General features: G+C 42.4%; 4 protein-coding genes across 4 annotated transcripts; all 4 read right to left on the minus strand.

Moving 5' to 3' along the window:
- Positions 1-2809: 2809 nt before the first annotated feature.
- Positions 2810-5173, minus strand: LOC133123880 (protocadherin alpha-3-like). The gene has a single exon (XM_061234570.1). The coding sequence runs from the start codon at positions 5171-5173 to the stop codon at positions 2810-2812; it is 2364 nt and encodes a 787-aa protein (XP_061090554.1).
- A 1013-nt stretch (positions 5174-6186) lies between these two features.
- On the minus strand, positions 6187-8577 carry LOC133123596 (protocadherin alpha-4-like). The gene has a single exon (XM_061234070.1). The coding sequence runs from the start codon at positions 8575-8577 to the stop codon at positions 6187-6189; it is 2391 nt and encodes a 796-aa protein (XP_061090054.1).
- Positions 8578-8599: 22 nt separating this feature from the next.
- On the minus strand, positions 8600-12106 carry LOC133123597 (protocadherin alpha-8-like). Its single transcript, XM_061234072.1, has 2 exons — positions 9728-12106; positions 8600-8611 (listed from the first exon to the last, which is right to left on the minus strand). Exons 1-2 carry the CDS (start codon positions 12104-12106, stop codon positions 8600-8602), a joined length of 2391 nt encoding a protein of 796 aa, XP_061090056.1.
- Positions 12107-13248: 1142 nt separating this feature from the next.
- Positions 13249-15696, minus strand: LOC133123598 (protocadherin alpha-2-like). Its single transcript, XM_061234073.1, has one exon. It carries the CDS (start codon positions 15694-15696, stop codon positions 13249-13251), a length of 2448 nt encoding a protein of 815 aa, XP_061090057.1.
- Between the last annotated feature and the right edge of the window lie 597 nt (positions 15697-16293).

The following is a 16293-nucleotide window of genomic DNA, read 5'->3' on the forward strand; positions in this document are numbered from 1 at the left end:
GCCAGGCTTCCCGTAATGGCCTCATCCATTATCTCTGCTGCTTCACTTCACATCGCAAAACACACAGTGCAGATGAGCTTTCAGTGCGCGCGCACACACACACACACACACACACACACACACACACACAGTGCAGATGAGCTTTCAGTGTGCGCACACACACACACACACACACACACACACACAGTGCAGATGAGCTTTCAGTGTGCGCACACACACACACACACACACACACACACACAGTGCAGATGAGCTTTCAGTGTGCGTGCCCCCCCCCCCACACACACACACACACACACAGTGCAGATGAGCTTTCAGTGTGCGCACACACACACAGTGCAGATGAGCTTTCAGTGTGCGCACACACACACAGTGCAGATGAGCTTTTAGTGTGCGCACACACACACACACACACACACACACAGTGCAGATGAGCTTTCAGTGTGCGCACATACACACACACACACAGTGCAGATGAGCTTTCAGTGTGCGCGCACACACACACACACACACACACAGTGCAGATGAGCTTTCAGCATACTTACGCGCACACACACACACACACACATTATGCATTCAGAGAACAATGAGGAAGAATGAATCTGCAGGTCCAGTTCGCCCAAATGAGCTTCTGTTACAAGGAAAGGCAGCCATATCAGGGGGCAGCCTAGTGGCTAAGGTACATGACTGGGACCTGGAAACTTGGTGGTTCAAGCCCCGGTCTAGCCACACTAAAATAGGCACAGCAGTTGGGCCCTTGATCAAGGCCCTTAACCCCACATTGCTTAATCTAATGAACTGCCAGTCACTTTAAATAAAAGGGTCAGCTAAATAACAAACTCACAGAGCACAGAGTACGTTTATGGAGAGTGTGTATAATAGTGCGTAGTTGTCTCAACATCACCGCAAATGAGGGAAACCTCAATGACACTCAAAGCTTAAATAAATGTTTTAAAAATGAAATCGGTTTAGCCTTTGCTAAAAGACTTATACATCTACCTCATTTCAAAAGAGAATAAGAGTAAGATTAGAAACTATGAGTAAACTAATCAAAGACCAACTGTGTAATTTATATGGATAGACTTGTGAGGACATACCCCTTGAAATCAATTCATGCTATAAGCACCAATAATAGATATAGTCGTAACATTAGTAACAGTAATAGCGCTATTAGGCGGTCTGCTTGTCAAAGACGGAGGGAAATGGTGGATATGATGATGACCGGTTATCTAAGCAGTTAAGACTACTAATAAATGCAAATTAGCATAAATTGATTTAAATCCCAAAGTGTTTACTCTCCACGCAATGTACTTTGACACCAGTTTTAATTAAGCCGAACAAGGGTACTGTAATTAAGGTTCCTTAGATTTCAAACGGGTCATGGACGATTATGTTGATTAAGTTGGCAATTAGAGGGAAAATCCCTTTCATCTGAGGAGATGGAAGCGAGTTCTGAGGAAACGCGCCAATTTAACGGGTGGCTTTGGCGCGCGAGTGCGCGTTCAGCCCCACGCTGCTGGACAGTTCCTAACTCCAGACGCAGAGGGAACTACATTCAGATAACATTTTGCCACATCACAGGTGGTCATGTAAAGCCTCAAAATGACAATTTAACCATTGAAATTACATTTGAAAACACTTTAAAGGTGTTCTATCCGGCTTGGTGTAATTATTAACACATGATGTTTATTGTTATCATTATTTCTTAAAAGATACATCAAGCAGAGTGGTTAAGAAGGTGCGCTATAATAAGAATCAACCTGGGCCCGCGGGTTTCCTGTCCTGCAGAACGGATAGAAATGAAAGCAGCTGTAAAAAGAGAAAAGGTTTGTGTAGGAAATACTTCTAAATAAACTCTCAGATGAAATGAAAAGTGATTATTTATTACCATTCTGTTATTGTAACGCTTGTAGTGAGCATGTGGTGGCTGTATGTGTTTAGCACATAAACAAACAAATTCAGCACTGTGTTCACCTGTCACTACATTAAATGATTCAAGGGACGAAAAGTCAATACTTAAGTACTTGCAGACCTTAATTATGAAAAGATTTTGACATCGCTAGTGACGGGTTGAATTGGCTACTCTATATCCTTCAGTGTCAAGCCGTTCACGGTGTCATACAAAAATAGCATGAAATAGTACCACGATTATCCAGTTTCTGTCATTTAATGTACGTTAATTATAATTAATTGAATCATCCTGTCGTCAAACAAATGACGCTCAATGGCCTCAGAACACGAATGAATTCAGCCTCATTCGCTGAAAGAAAGTCGTTGTCAGATATATGAAGAGCGACACCAAACGGTGGGATGAAACCGCCAGTTCATGGATACTGAAAAGTATAAATCACTATCAGTATCACTAAGGACTACGGTCATTTTCAGTTATAAGAATTTAATTTGCCGTAATGAATGCAATGAAGTCACAGTACATGCAAATACTGGGAACTATCAGGCAAATCTGATCTGATAAAGTGGTATTTATTGTGAAAGCATCATGACTCAGGACTGACTTAACGATTTCACAGTAACACAGTTCGATCTGACATCAGCGTCCGGGTGTCGCTGTTCTGCAGCGTGATGCTGAACACGGGAGTGCGCTGGTTGATAGACTTCGCTCGAACACAGCGGCGCGATTAAATAAACAAAATCCTGTGTAATCATACATTTAGACGTTTATGGAAAATTTTGCTAGTCATATGAAGGTCGCGGAAAAATAGGAACGAAAATAAACCTTTGTTGCAGAATTTATAACATCAGCCTAATTATATTTTCATAAAAACTATGGTAGTACTCAAAATTATATCTACTATACCTTCTCGCTGTTGGGGAGAGTTTGGTTCCGTTTAAACGTGTCTGCTCCATTAATACTGATGAGCTCCGCATCAGCAGGCGGAAATGGCGTAGGGAAAACCACAACGTCACTCTTCAGTGTGTCTGAACTAAAACACACGTCATACTGCTGAGTAGATTTGGAGTAAGACCAGCTCCCGTCAGGGTGTGTGGTGATCACTGGGGCGCTGTACTTGCTCAACTCACCATCAGTCCTGTGGCACTTTACAGCTATTAAACTAATGAGACATAGCAAAAATATAACTGACACTGAGACAATGGCGATGAGTAAATAGAGATTTAAATCAGAGAAACTCGCCTCCTTGGCAGGCAGCTGTTTGAATGACGTCTGTATGCCAACTTCACTACCATCTTCAACAACCACAACGTCAATAGACACAGTCGCTGAGAGGGAAGGTTCTCCGTGGTCAGAAATCAAAACCACCAATGGATGAGTCTTCAAGTCATTGTCACTCATTCGCCTCTTAGTCCTTATTTCCCCGGTGCTGCTTCCGATTCGGAAGAGGCTGCTGCCCTTGGGTTCAGTGATGTGATAAGAAAGCAGCGCATTGTAACCAGAGTCTGCGTCTACAGCCCTGATCTTGGCCACAAAGTAGCCCGCTTCAGCAGAATAGGGAATGTTCTCAGTATTAACGGAGCCCTGGTCAGAATAGGGCGGGAGAACCACAGGACTGTTGTCATTCTCATCCAAGATAAAAACGTTTACTGTCACGTTGCTGCTTAGAGAAGGAACACCAGAGTCGGTGGCTTGAACTTGAAACTGGAACGTTTTAACTTCCTCGTAGTTAAAAGATTGCAGACTGTATATCTCACCACTGACAGAGTTCACATTGATAGCTGACGGAGGAGAGACATCCCTACCGTAGCTCTTCAACAACGAATACGTAACTTTAGCGTTTTCGTTTAAATCCGGATCAAGGGCAGAAACTGTGTAGATGGCAGACGCCACTTGGCTGTTTTCTTTCAAATACACGTTAATCACAGGGTCCGGAAAGCGCGGCGCGTTGTCGTTCACGTCAGAAACATGTACAGTGATAACACTGGTGCTGGAGAGAGGCGGAGTCCCTTCATCTGTGGCAGAGATGGTGACATTATACTGAGATCTGACCTCTCTGTCCAGAGGCCCGTTAACCACTAAAGTGTAATAGTTATTGTATGACGACTGTAGTTTAAAAGGAAGCCCTTCAGATATAAAGCAATGTGCATTTCCATTCTGCCCTGTATCCTTATCGACCACCGTTATTAACGCAAGTGCAGTGTCTTTACCGGCGTCTTCTCTAACTGCACTGACAAGCGAGGTCACCGATATTTCTGGAGCATTATCATTCACATCAACGACTTCAACTAATAATTTACAATGAGAGGCTAGAGGGTTCGCACCTTCATCCTTTGCCTGCACATGAATTTCATATGCATTGTTTTCTTCATAGTCAATGTCGCCTTTCACGGTGATTTCACCATTGACAGGATTTATACTAAACATGTGAACACCATTATCCTCATTTTCCTGGTTTAAAAAATCGTATCGTATTTTACCATTTATACCCTCGTCCAGATCTGTCGCGTTCAGAGTGACTACCAACGCGCCTCGGGGTGTATTTTCAAAGATTCGTACTTTATAGAGTGGTTGTTTAAAAAAGGGCGTGTTGTCATTCGTATCCATAACATTAACAATAATTTGTAATGTCCCGGATCTGGGAGGTTTTCCTCCGTCAACAGCAGTCAGTAGGAGCTGAATCAAAGACTGTTTCTCTCGGTCTAAAGCTTTCTGCAACACTAGCTCAGCAGACACACTCTGTTCTCCACCGCTCTGTACATCCAGAGAGAAGTGTTCATTCGGACTCAGCTTGTAGCTTTTCACAGAGTTGCTGCCCACGTCAGGATCAGACGCCCTCGGCAATGGGAATCTGTCCCCTACAGAAGCCGACTCTGATATATTCAAATGTCTTGATTTCACACGGAAGGATGGAACATTGTCATTGATATCCACTATGTTCACCTCAACACGGAACAAATTTAAAGGACTATGAACAATGGCTTCGATGTTTATCGAGCATTTAATCGCATTCGGACACAACTCCTCTCTGTCGATTCTTTCATTTACAAACAAAATACCAGTCTTCAGATTTACAGAGAAATATTTCTTGTTTGGTCCAGACACGATCTGAAACATACGCGATTCCAGATCATGTGCGTTTAAGTTCATATCTTTTGCGATATTTCCCACAAATGTCCCCTTATTTACCTCTTCAGCGATGGAATACGCGATTTGTCCGGAAACCACGTCCATGACGAGAAGCAGAAACACAAAATGAGCCATCGAAAATAAGAGGGGATTTGCCATGTTCACTCGATTCATCAAAATCCACCGACGCTTACTCGTGAAAACGAATGTAAAAGTATTGTATCCGTAGGTGCGCAAAGAAATTCCACGAAGCTGTAATTTCTCATTTCAGGCAGACTGCGTCCAAACTAACAAAGCCGCTGATACCAGACCTCACATCTGAAACGAGGAGGAGCCCCAGAAAAAGAGCTCTGGGGTTTTGCTTTGTTAGGCCAGAGCGACACCTCGTGGATATTCAAACATAGATGGCTATCCGATCAGCTCATACACTGCCTCCATTTCAAAACAGACAGAAACGACGTCTAAGGAAGAATTTTTAAAAGAGTTCTAAAAGACACACACCAAGGAAGTATCAATGAATTAGACGCAAAACAATACTTTAGCAATGCATTACATGTCCACACAAAAGCGCACTGCTGTTTCCGAGTTTGAACGCCTTCTTGTCTCCATTTAAAAACATTATGCGACACACACACACACACACACACACACACACACACACACACACACACACACACACACACAATGCATGCAGTGGATGTGAAACGACTGTACATTAAATAGATAACTTAAATTAAAACCCTCTGAACGTACCCATGCTAGTAAAAGCCCATGCTGGCATAATGTATCATTATAATCTATGTGAATCTAATTTGGTAATGGATTTCCTAACAGCGAGGATTTCTCTCTTTTTTTTGAAGATTTCTAATTCACGACTAAAGAACTATTTACAAATGCTCAAATGCTATTTCATAACGATGTATTACGTTTAAAAGCAGACCCTAAACGAAAATGATTCGCATTTCACGTGGGAAATGATGTGAATACTCCGAAAGAACAAACAGACAATAGCCTGCAGATGAGAAAAAAAGTGAGTCGTGGTGAATAGGTAAGTTCCAAAAAGTGATTTTCGTTAAATAAAACAAACGTGTCAGTCATAGAAACTGAATAACGTTTCTTCTCATAGGCGCGCTACCACTTCATTACAATCAATTAGATCTCACCTTTTCACTGTTGGGTAGAGTTTGGTTACGTTTAAACGTGTCTGCTCCATTAATACTGATGAGCTCGGCATCCGCAGGCGGAAACGGCGACGGAAAAACCACAACGTCACTCTTCAGCGTGTCTGAGCTAAAACACACGTCATACTGCTGAGTAGATTTGGAATAAGACCAGCTCCCGTCAGGGTGTGTGGTGATCACTGGGGCGCTGTACTTGTTCAGCCCACTGTCCGTACTGTGGCATTTTACAGCGATTAAACTAATGAGGCTCAGCAAAAATATAACTGAAACTGACACAATGGCGATCAGTAAATAGAGATTTAAATCCGAGAAACTCTCCTCCTTGGCAGGCAGCTGTTTGAATGACGTCTGTATGCCTACATCACTACCATCTTCAACAACCACAACGTCAATAGACACAGTCGCTGAGAGGGAAGGTTCTCCGTGGTCAGAAATCAAAATCACCAATGGATGAGTCTTCAAGTCATTGTCACTCATTCGCCTCTTAGTCCTTATTTCCCCGGTGCTGCTTCCGATTCGGAAGAGGCTGCTTCCCTTGGGTTCAGTGATGTGATAAGAAAGCAGCGCATTGTAACCAGAGTCTGCGTCTACAGCCCTGATCTTGGCCACAAAGTAGCCCGCTTCAGCCGAATATGGAATGTTCTCAGTATTAACGGAGCCCTGGCCAGAATACGGTGGGAGAACCACAGGACTGTTGTCATTCTCATCCAGGATAAAAACGCTCACTGTCACGTTGCTGCTTAGTGGAGGAACACCAGAGTCTGTGGCCATGACTTGAAACTGGAACGTTTTCACTTCCTCGAAGTTAAAAGTCTGCAGAGTGGATATATCACCACTGACAGAATTCACGCTGACCTTTGGTGACGGAGACGCGTCTTTCGTGGATTTATCCAATAATGAATATGCAACTTTGGCATTTTCATTTAAGTCCGGATCAAAAGCAGATACGGTGTAAATGACAGTTCCCATTGGACTGTTCTCTTTCAGATACATATTTATCACGGGCTCTGAAAAGTGCGGCGAGTTGTCGTTGACATCAGAAACGTGTACACTAATAACACTGGTGCTGGAGAGAGGCGGGGTCCCATCATCAGTAGCAGTGATGGTGATATTATACTGAGAAGCGCGCTCTCTGTCAAGCTGCCCGTCTACTACTAAAGAGTAATAGTTCTTATAGGAAGGCTGCAGTTTAAAAGGAACAGAGGGAGATATTTTACAGTGCACTACACCGTTTTTACCATCGTCTTTATCACTAACAGTTATTAATCCAACCATTGTCCCAACTGCAGCATTTTCTTTCACAGTGTTAATGAGGGACGTCACTGATATTTCTGGAGAATTATCATTGGAATCAGTTATTTCTACGAGCACTTTACAACGAGCTGCTCTGGGATTATGTCCTCTGTCTTCCGCTTGGACACGGATCTCAATTGCACCGTTAGCCTCGTGATCAACTTCACCCTGGACAGTTATTTCACCCGTCTCCGGATTAATAGCAAACACATTGACGTTATTATCGTTGTCGTTAATAAAAGAATACACAATTTCACCATTTAGGCCATCGTCCAAATCTGTGGCATTGACTGTGGTCACCAATGTTCCAAATGGTGCATTCTCTGAAATACGGACTTTGTAAAGAGGTTTGCTGAATACAGGAACGTTGTCATTAACGTCCAGCACATTAACAATGATCTGTAATGTCCCGGATCTGGGAGGTTTTCCTCCATCAACAGCAGTCAGAACGAGCTGAATCACCGGCTGTTTCTCTCGGTCTAAAGCTTTCTGCAGCACTAGCTCAGGTGCCACACTCTGCTCTCCACCGCTCTGTACATCCAGAGAGAAGTGTTCATTTGGACTCAGCTTATAGCTCTTTACAGAGTTACTACCCATGTCTGCGTCATAGGCGCTTGGTAAATTGAACGTTTCTCCCTTATAAGCAAACTCTGAAATATTTAGATGTTTCGTCGCTACGCGAAATGTAGGTGAATTGTCGTTCACATCCAAAACATTCACTTCAAAACGGTACAGATGCATTGGCGAATTAACAATGGCTTCAAGAGGCAAAGAACACTTCGTCTGTCGCGCACACAGCTCCTCTCTGTCTATTCTCTCTCTCACGTACAGAATCCCAGTCTTTACATTTACCCCGAAATACCTCTGGTTGGATCCGGGTACAATCTGCAACATTCGAGATTCCAGTTCTTGTATATTGAGGTTCAAATCTTTCCCTAAATTCCCCACGGTGGTCCCTTGGTTTGCCTCCTCTGAAACGGAATAAACAATCTGACCGGAAACGATATTCCAAAGGCGAAGTAGCAGCAGAAAGAGAGCCCAGAGAAGATGTTCATGACGTGTCATGGTTCTTCGATTCGGAAAACCCCTATGTTAACATCTGCACAATGTTTAGACAAAAACAATGCCGTATCGCCAACACAAGAAATATATCTTGGAGAGTCACTCTCGCCCTGCGTCTCTTCCTAACAAAGCCACCCGATTCACGCAATCTGCTTCGAAATGAGGAGGAGCCCAAGGTAATATGAGTAAGAATATTCACTTCGTAGGGCGATACTGACCCCTTGTGGGGAATACAAGGACATACAATTTGAAAACATTATGTACATTTATTAAACGTAAAACAATAAAATACAATCCTTAAAAGTGATTAAATAGATGCTTCCACGCAGTGGTCCAACCCTCCAACAACAAGGTAATTTCAAATATTTCCCATGTAAAAGAAAATAGCATTTAATTATTTCATAATATATTCATACATGTGCCTCGAAACATGTGTAATGCTGTCAAACATGGCTAAGTTTGATGATTGTCAACCTGCTGATTGATGATTATCCAGTCAACTGCAGGGTGATTAATTGCACTGATGTTCATTCGTATTTACAATCTTAAATATACGGGTGAAAGTGAACAGGTTTAATGACTTATTCACATTTTCTTTACATTTCTTTCACTTTGAGAGTTCTGAATTTGATAAATTGCATTAAATGTGATGCTCGTATTCCGTCCAAGTCTGTTTACAAATCAAACCAATGAGACACGACTTACGAATGCAAAAATTTGCCTCAGTATCATGATTTTACTGTAATATGAAAAAAAAAAAAAAACTTTGAAAGTAACGGTTTCCGGGTTCTTATCTTTTTCAACACGGCATCTGTATGGAAAGTAAACCCCAAACAATCTCCTAATTCATAATTATCAGGATGAAAAATAAAACGACTAAATAACAATAAATTCCATCCTGCAATCAAAACCGATCTGAACAATAACCTACTTTCCCACACTTCCAATCACGGTCTAATCGATTAAATAAATGAGAATTAAAATAAAACGATAATTCAAGGATTCCTTATTGAGAAGGTTCATTTAGAAAATAATATCGATATTGCACTTTTTATTTGTCAAAGAAATTAAGTGTGCTGTAATTTAAATTCCAAATCACATGGAATATATTCTAACAGATATAATTTAAGTAAAATGCTAAATATGTTCTTACCTTCTCGCTGTTGGGCAGAGTTTGGTTACGTTTAAACGTGTCTGCTCCATTAATACTGATGAGCTCCGCATCAGCAGGCGGAAATGGCGTAGGGAAAACCACAACGTCACTCTTCAGCGTGTCTGAGCTAAAACACACGTCATACTGCTGAGTAGATTTGGAATAAGACCAGCTCCCGTCAGGGTGTGTGGTGATCACTGGAGCGCTGTACTTGCTCAACCCGCCATCAGTCCTGTGGCACTTTACAGCTATTAAACTAATGAGGCTCAGCAAAAATATAACTGACACCGACACAATGGCGATCAGTAAATAGAGATTTAAATCGGAAAAACTCTCCTCCTTGGCAGGCAGCTGTCTGAATGACGTCTGTAGGCCAACTTCACTATCATCTTCAACAACCACAACATCAATAGACACAGTCGCTGAGAGGGAAGGTTCTCCATGGTCAGAAATCAAAATCACCAATGGATGAGTCTTCAAGTCATTGTCACTCATTCGCCTCTTAGTCCTTATTTCCCCGCTGCTGCTTCCGATTCGGAAGAGGCTGCTGCCCTTGGGTTCAGTGATGTGATAAGAAAGCAGCGCATTGTAACCAGAGTCTGCGTCTACAGCCCTGATCTTGGCCACAAAGTAGCCCGCTTCAGCAGAATAGGGAATGTTCTCAGTATTAACCGAGCCCTGACCAGAATAGGGCGGAAGAACCACGGGACTGTTGTCATTCTCATCCAGGATAAAAACGTTCACAGTCACGTTGCTGCTTAGTGGAGGAACACCAGAGTCTGTGGCCTGGACTTGAAACTGGAACGTTTTGACTTCCTCGAAGTTAAAAGTCTGCAGACTGTATATCTCACCACTGACAGAGTTCACGTTGATCTTTGGTGACGGAAACGCGTCTTTCGTGGATGAATCCAATAATGAATATGCAACTTTGGCATTTTCATTTAGGTCCGGATCAAAAGCAGATACGGTGTAAATCACAGTTCCCACTGGACTGTTCTCTTTCAAATACATATTTATCACGGGCTCTGAAAAGTGCGGTGCGTTATCGTTGACATCAGAAACGTGTACACTAATTACACTGGTGCTAGAGAGAGGCGGGGTCCCTTCATCAGTAGCAGTGATGGTGACATTATACTGAGAAGCGCGCTCTCGGTCAAGCTGCCCGTCTACTACTAAAGAGTAATAGTTCTTATAGGAAGGCTGCAGTTTAAAAGGAACAGAGGGAGTTATTTTACAGTGTACCACACCGTTTTTACCATCGTCTTTATCACGAACTGTTACTAACCCAACCATTGTCCCAACTGCCGCATTCTCTTTCACAGTGTTAATGAGGGATGTCACCGATATTTCGGGAGAATTATCATTGGAATCTGTTATTTCTACGAGCACTTTACAATAAGCTGCTCTGGGACTTTGTCCTCTGTCTTTCGCTTGGACACGGATCTCAATTGCACCGTTAGCCTCGTGATCAACTTCACCTTGAACAGTTATTTCACCGGTTTTTGGATTAATAGCAAATATATCGGCTTTATTGCCTTCGTCGTGGTTACTGAAAGAATACACAATTTCACCATTTAGGCCATCGTCCAAATCCGTGGCATTGACTGTCGCTACCAATGATCCGAAAGGTGCATTCTCGGAAATACGGACTTTGTAAAGAGGTTTGCTGAACACAGGAACGTTGTCATTAGCGTCCAGCACATTAACAATGATCTGTAACGTCCCGGATCTCGGAGGTTTTCCTCCGTCAAAAGCAGTCAGTACGAGCTGTATCACGGGCTGTTTCTCTCGGTCTAAAGCTTTCTGCAGCACTAGCTCAGTAGACACACTCTGGTCTCCACCGCTCTGTACATCCAGAGAGAAGTGTTCATTTGGACTTAGCTTATAGCTCTTTACGGAGTTACTACCCACATCGACGTCATATGCGCTTGGTAATGCAAATCTCTCTCCCGGAAAAGCTGACTCTGAAATGTTCAGATGTTTCGTCCCTACGCGAAATGTGGGAGAATTGTCGTTCACATCTAAAACATGCACTTCAAAACGATACAGATGCATTGGCGAATTAACAATGGCTTCAAGAGGCAAAGAACACTTCGTCTGTCGCGCACACAGCTCCTCTCTGTCTATTCTCTCTCTCACGTACAGAATCCCAGTCTTTACATTTACCGCAAAATACCTCTCGTTGGATCCGGGGACAATCTGCAACATTCGAGATTCCAGTTCTTGTATATTGAGGTTCAAATCTTTTCCTAAATTCCCCACGGTGGTCCCTTGGTTTGCCTCTTCTGAAACCAAATAAACAATCTGACCGGAAACGATATTCCAAAGGCGAAGTAGCAGCAGAAAGAGAGCCCAGGGAAGATGTTTCTGGCGTGACATGGTTCTTCGATTCGTTCAAATCCACATATTGGAGACCGCAAGCTGGCATCTACACAATGTCTCGACAGCAACAATACCGTATCGTCAACGCGATAAATATATCGTGGAGAGACACTCTCGCCCTGCGTCTCTTCCTAACAAAGCCACCCGATTCACGCAATCTGCTTCGAAATGAGGAGGAGCCCAGAATAATATGATCAACATTATTCACTTTGTAAGGCGATAGTGACCCCATGTGGAGAATACAAGCACATACAATTTGAAAATATTATGTACAGTTATGAAATCTAAAACAATGAAGAAAGAATCGTTAAAAGTGATGAAATAGATGCTTCAACGCAGTGGTCCCACCCTCCAAGAACAGGATAATTTTAAATGTTTCCCTTGTAAAAGTATATATCATTGAATTATTGTACAATGTATTTTTAAGTGCCCCTCGAAGCATGTGGAATGGCGTCAAACATGGACAAGTTTGATGATTGTCAACTTGCTGATTGATGATTATCCATTCAACTGCAGGGTGATTAATTGCACTGATGTTCATTCGCATTTACAATCTTAGATATACGTGTGAAAAGGAACAGGTTTTATAACTTATTCATATTTTCATACTTTTTTCACTTTGAGAGTTTTTAATTTGATAAATTTATTTTAATTTGATACATCTGTTCTGGGCACGTCCGTTTACAAATGAAACCACTAAAACACGGCTTACGCCTGAAAACATTCGCCTCAGTATCATACTTTGACTGTAATGTGAAAAAGAGTTGAATTAACATGAAAACGGTTTCCGGGTTCTTATCTTGCAACATTACGTACGTATAGAAAGTTAACACAAAACAATCTCCGATTTCAGAATTGCCAGGATGAAAAATAAAACCATTAAATGACAATTAATTCCATCCTGCACTCAAAACCGGTGAACAACAGCAAACTTCCCCAAACTGCCAATCGCCGTTTCATCGATCAAATGAATGACAATAAAGTAAAACAATTACTCAAGAATTCCGTATTCACAAGCTACATTGGGAAAGGAATATCAGTATTGCAATAAATATTTCTTTGACTTTTTCACTGGCAAAATATGATCTAAATTCTAAATTTGCACCACTAGCGCAAATCTCTAACGGATTAATATTTTTTTAAAGACTAAATCCCATGGAATATATTCTGACAAAGGTATTTAAAAATATGTATGCAAATTTTCTTACCTTCTCGCTGTTAGGCAGTGTTTGGTTGCGTTTAAACGTATCTGCTCCATTAATACTGATGAGCTCCGCATCAGCAGGCGGAAATGGCGTAGGGAAAACCACAACGTCACTCTTCAGTGTGTCTGAGCTAAAACACACGTCATACTGCTGAGTAGATTTGGAGTAAGACCAGCTCCCGTCAGGGTGTGTGGTGATCACTGGAGCGCTGTACTTGCTCAACCCGCCATCAGTCCTGTGGCACTTTACAGCTATTAAACTAATGAGGCTCAGCAAAAATATAACTGACACCGACACAATGGCGATCAGTAAATATAGATTCAAATCGGAAAAACTCTCCTCCTTGGCAGGCAGCTGTCTGAATGACGTATGTAGGCCTACTTCACTACCATCTTCAACAACCACAACGTCAATGGACACGGTCGCTGAGAGGGAAGGTTCTCCATGGTCAGAAATCAAAATCACCAATGGATGAGTCTTCAAGTCATTGTCACTCATTCGCCTCTTAGTCCTTATTTCCCCGTTACTGCTTCCGATTCGGAAGAGGCTGCTGCCCTTGGGTTCAGTGATGTGATAAGAAAGCAGCGCATTGTAACCAGAGTCTGCGTCTACAGCCCTGATCTTGGCCACAAAGTAGCCCGCTTCAGCAGAATAGGGAATGTTCTCAGTATTAACCGAGCCCTGGCCAGAATAGGGCGGGAGAACCACAGGGCTGTTGTCATTCTCATCCAGGATAAAAACGTTCACTGTCACGCTGCTGCTTAGTGGAGGAACACCAGAGTCTGTGGCCTGGACTTGAAACTGGAACGTTTTAACTTCCTCGAAGTTAAAAGACTGCAGACTGGATATGTCACCACTGAAAGAGTTCACGTTGACCTTTGGTGACGGAGACGCGTCTTTCGTGGACATAACCAATAATGAATACGCAACTTTGGCATTTTCATTTAAGTCCGGATCAAAAGCAGATACAGTGTAAATGACAGTTCCCACTGGACTGTTCTCTTTCAGATACATATTTATCACGGGCTCCGGAAAGTACGGCGAGTTGTCATTGACATCAGAAACGTGTACACTAATAACACTGGTGCTGGAGAGAGGCGGGGTCCCTTCATCAGTAGCAGTGATGGTGACATTATACTGAGAAGCGCGCTCTCTGTCAAGCTGCCCGTCTACTACTAAAGAGTAATAGTTCTTATAGGAAGGCTGCAGTTTAAAAGGAGCAGAGGGAGATATTTTACAGTGCACTACACCGTTTTTACCATCGTCTTTATCACTAACGGTAACTAATCCGACCATTGTCCCAACTGCAGCATTCTCTTTAACGGTGTTAATAAGAGATGTCACTGATATTTCGGGAGAATTATCATTGGAATCTGTTATTTCTACGAGCACTTTGCAACGAGCTGCTCTGGGATTATGTCCTCTGTCCTTCGCTTGGACACGGATCTCAATTGCGCCGTTAGACTCGTGATCCACTTCACCCGTAACAGTTATTTCACCCGTCTCCGGATTAATAGCAAAAACATCGACGTTATTATCATTATTGTGATTTATGAAAGAATACACAATTTCACTATTTAAGCCTTCGTCCAAATCCGTGGCATTGACTGTGGTTACCAATGTTCCGAATGGCGCATTCTCGGAAATACTGACTTTGTAAAGAGGTTTGCTGAATACAGGGACGTTGTCATTAACGTCCAGCACATTAACAATGATCTGTAATGTCTCGGATCTGGGAGGTTTTCCTCCGTCAACAGCAGTCAATAGGAGCTGAATCACAGACTGTTTCTCTCGGTCTAAAGCTTTCTGCAGCACTAGCTCAGCAGACACACTCTGGTCTCCGCCGCTCTGTACATCCAGAGAGAAGTGTTCATTTGGACTCAGCTTATAGCTCTTTACAGAGTTACTACCCATGTCTGCGTCATAGGCGCTTGGTAAATTGAACGTCTCCCCCTGAAAAGCTGACTCTGAAATATTCAGATATTCGATCGCTGAATCAAATATGGGGGAATTGTCATTCACATCTAAAATATTGACTTCAAAGCGATACAGATGCATTGGCGAATTAACAATGGCTTCAAGAGGCAAAGAACACTTCGTCTGTCGCGCACACAGCTCCTCTCTGTCTATTCTCTCTCTCACGTACAGAATCCCAGTCTTTACATTTACCCCGAAATACCTCTCGTTGGATCCGGGTACAATCTGCAACATTCGAGATTCCAGTTCTTGTATATTGAGGTTCAAATCTTTTCCTAAATTCCCCACGGTGGTCCCTTGGTTTGCCTCTTCTGAAACCGAATAAACAATCTGACCGGAAACGATATTCCAAAGGCGAAGTAGCAGCAGAAAGAGAGCCCAGGGAAGATGTTCCTGACGTGTCATGGTTCTTCGATTCGTTCAAATCCACAGATTGGAGAACCGTGCAGCTAGCATCTGAACAATGTTTTGACAGAAACAATACCGTATCGTCAACACGATAAATATATCTAGGAGAGTCACTCTCGCCCCGCGTCTCTTCCTAACAAAGCCACGCGATTCATGCAATCTGCTTCGAAATAAGGAGGAGCCCAATATAATATGAACAAGAGTATTTACTTTGTAGGGCGATACTGACCCCTTGTGGAGAATACAAGGACATACAATTTGTAAATATTATGAAGAATTATTAAATCTAAAACGGTAAAGAAAATATATATTTAAATGGTTCAAAGCGATGAAATAGATGCTTCGACGCAGTGGTCCCACGCTCCAAGAGCAGGGTAATTTCAAATGTTTCCCATGTAAAAGTAAATAGTATTGCATTATATTATAATATATTCAGAAATGTCCCTCGCAACATATGGAATGGTGTCAATCATGGCCAAGTTTGATGATTGTCAACCTGCTGATTGATGATTATCCACTCAACTGCAGGGTGATTAATTGCCTTGATGTTCATTCGTATTTACAATCTTATATATACGTGAACGTGTGATAAAT

This window comes from Conger conger, chromosome 3 (genome assembly GCF_963514075.1).
Source record: "Conger conger chromosome 3, fConCon1.1, whole genome shotgun sequence".
Classification (NCBI taxonomy): domain Eukaryota; kingdom Metazoa; phylum Chordata; class Actinopteri; order Anguilliformes; family Congridae; genus Conger; species Conger conger.

Excerpts from the sequence above, each read along its gene's own strand:
- LOC133123880 (XM_061234570.1), bottom strand. The coding sequence starts at position 5,173 with ATGGCTCATTTTGTGTTTCTGCTTCTCGTCATGGACGTGGTTTCCGGA.
- LOC133123596 (XM_061234070.1), bottom strand. The coding sequence starts at position 8,577 with ATGACACGTCATGAACATCTTCTCTGGGCTCTCTTTCTGCTGCTACTT.
- LOC133123597 (XM_061234072.1), bottom strand. The coding sequence starts at position 12,106 with ATGTCACGCCAGAAACATCTTCCCTGGGCTCTCTTTCTGCTGCTACTT.
- LOC133123598 (XM_061234073.1), bottom strand. The coding sequence starts at position 15,696 with ATGACACGTCAGGAACATCTTCCCTGGGCTCTCTTTCTGCTGCTACTT.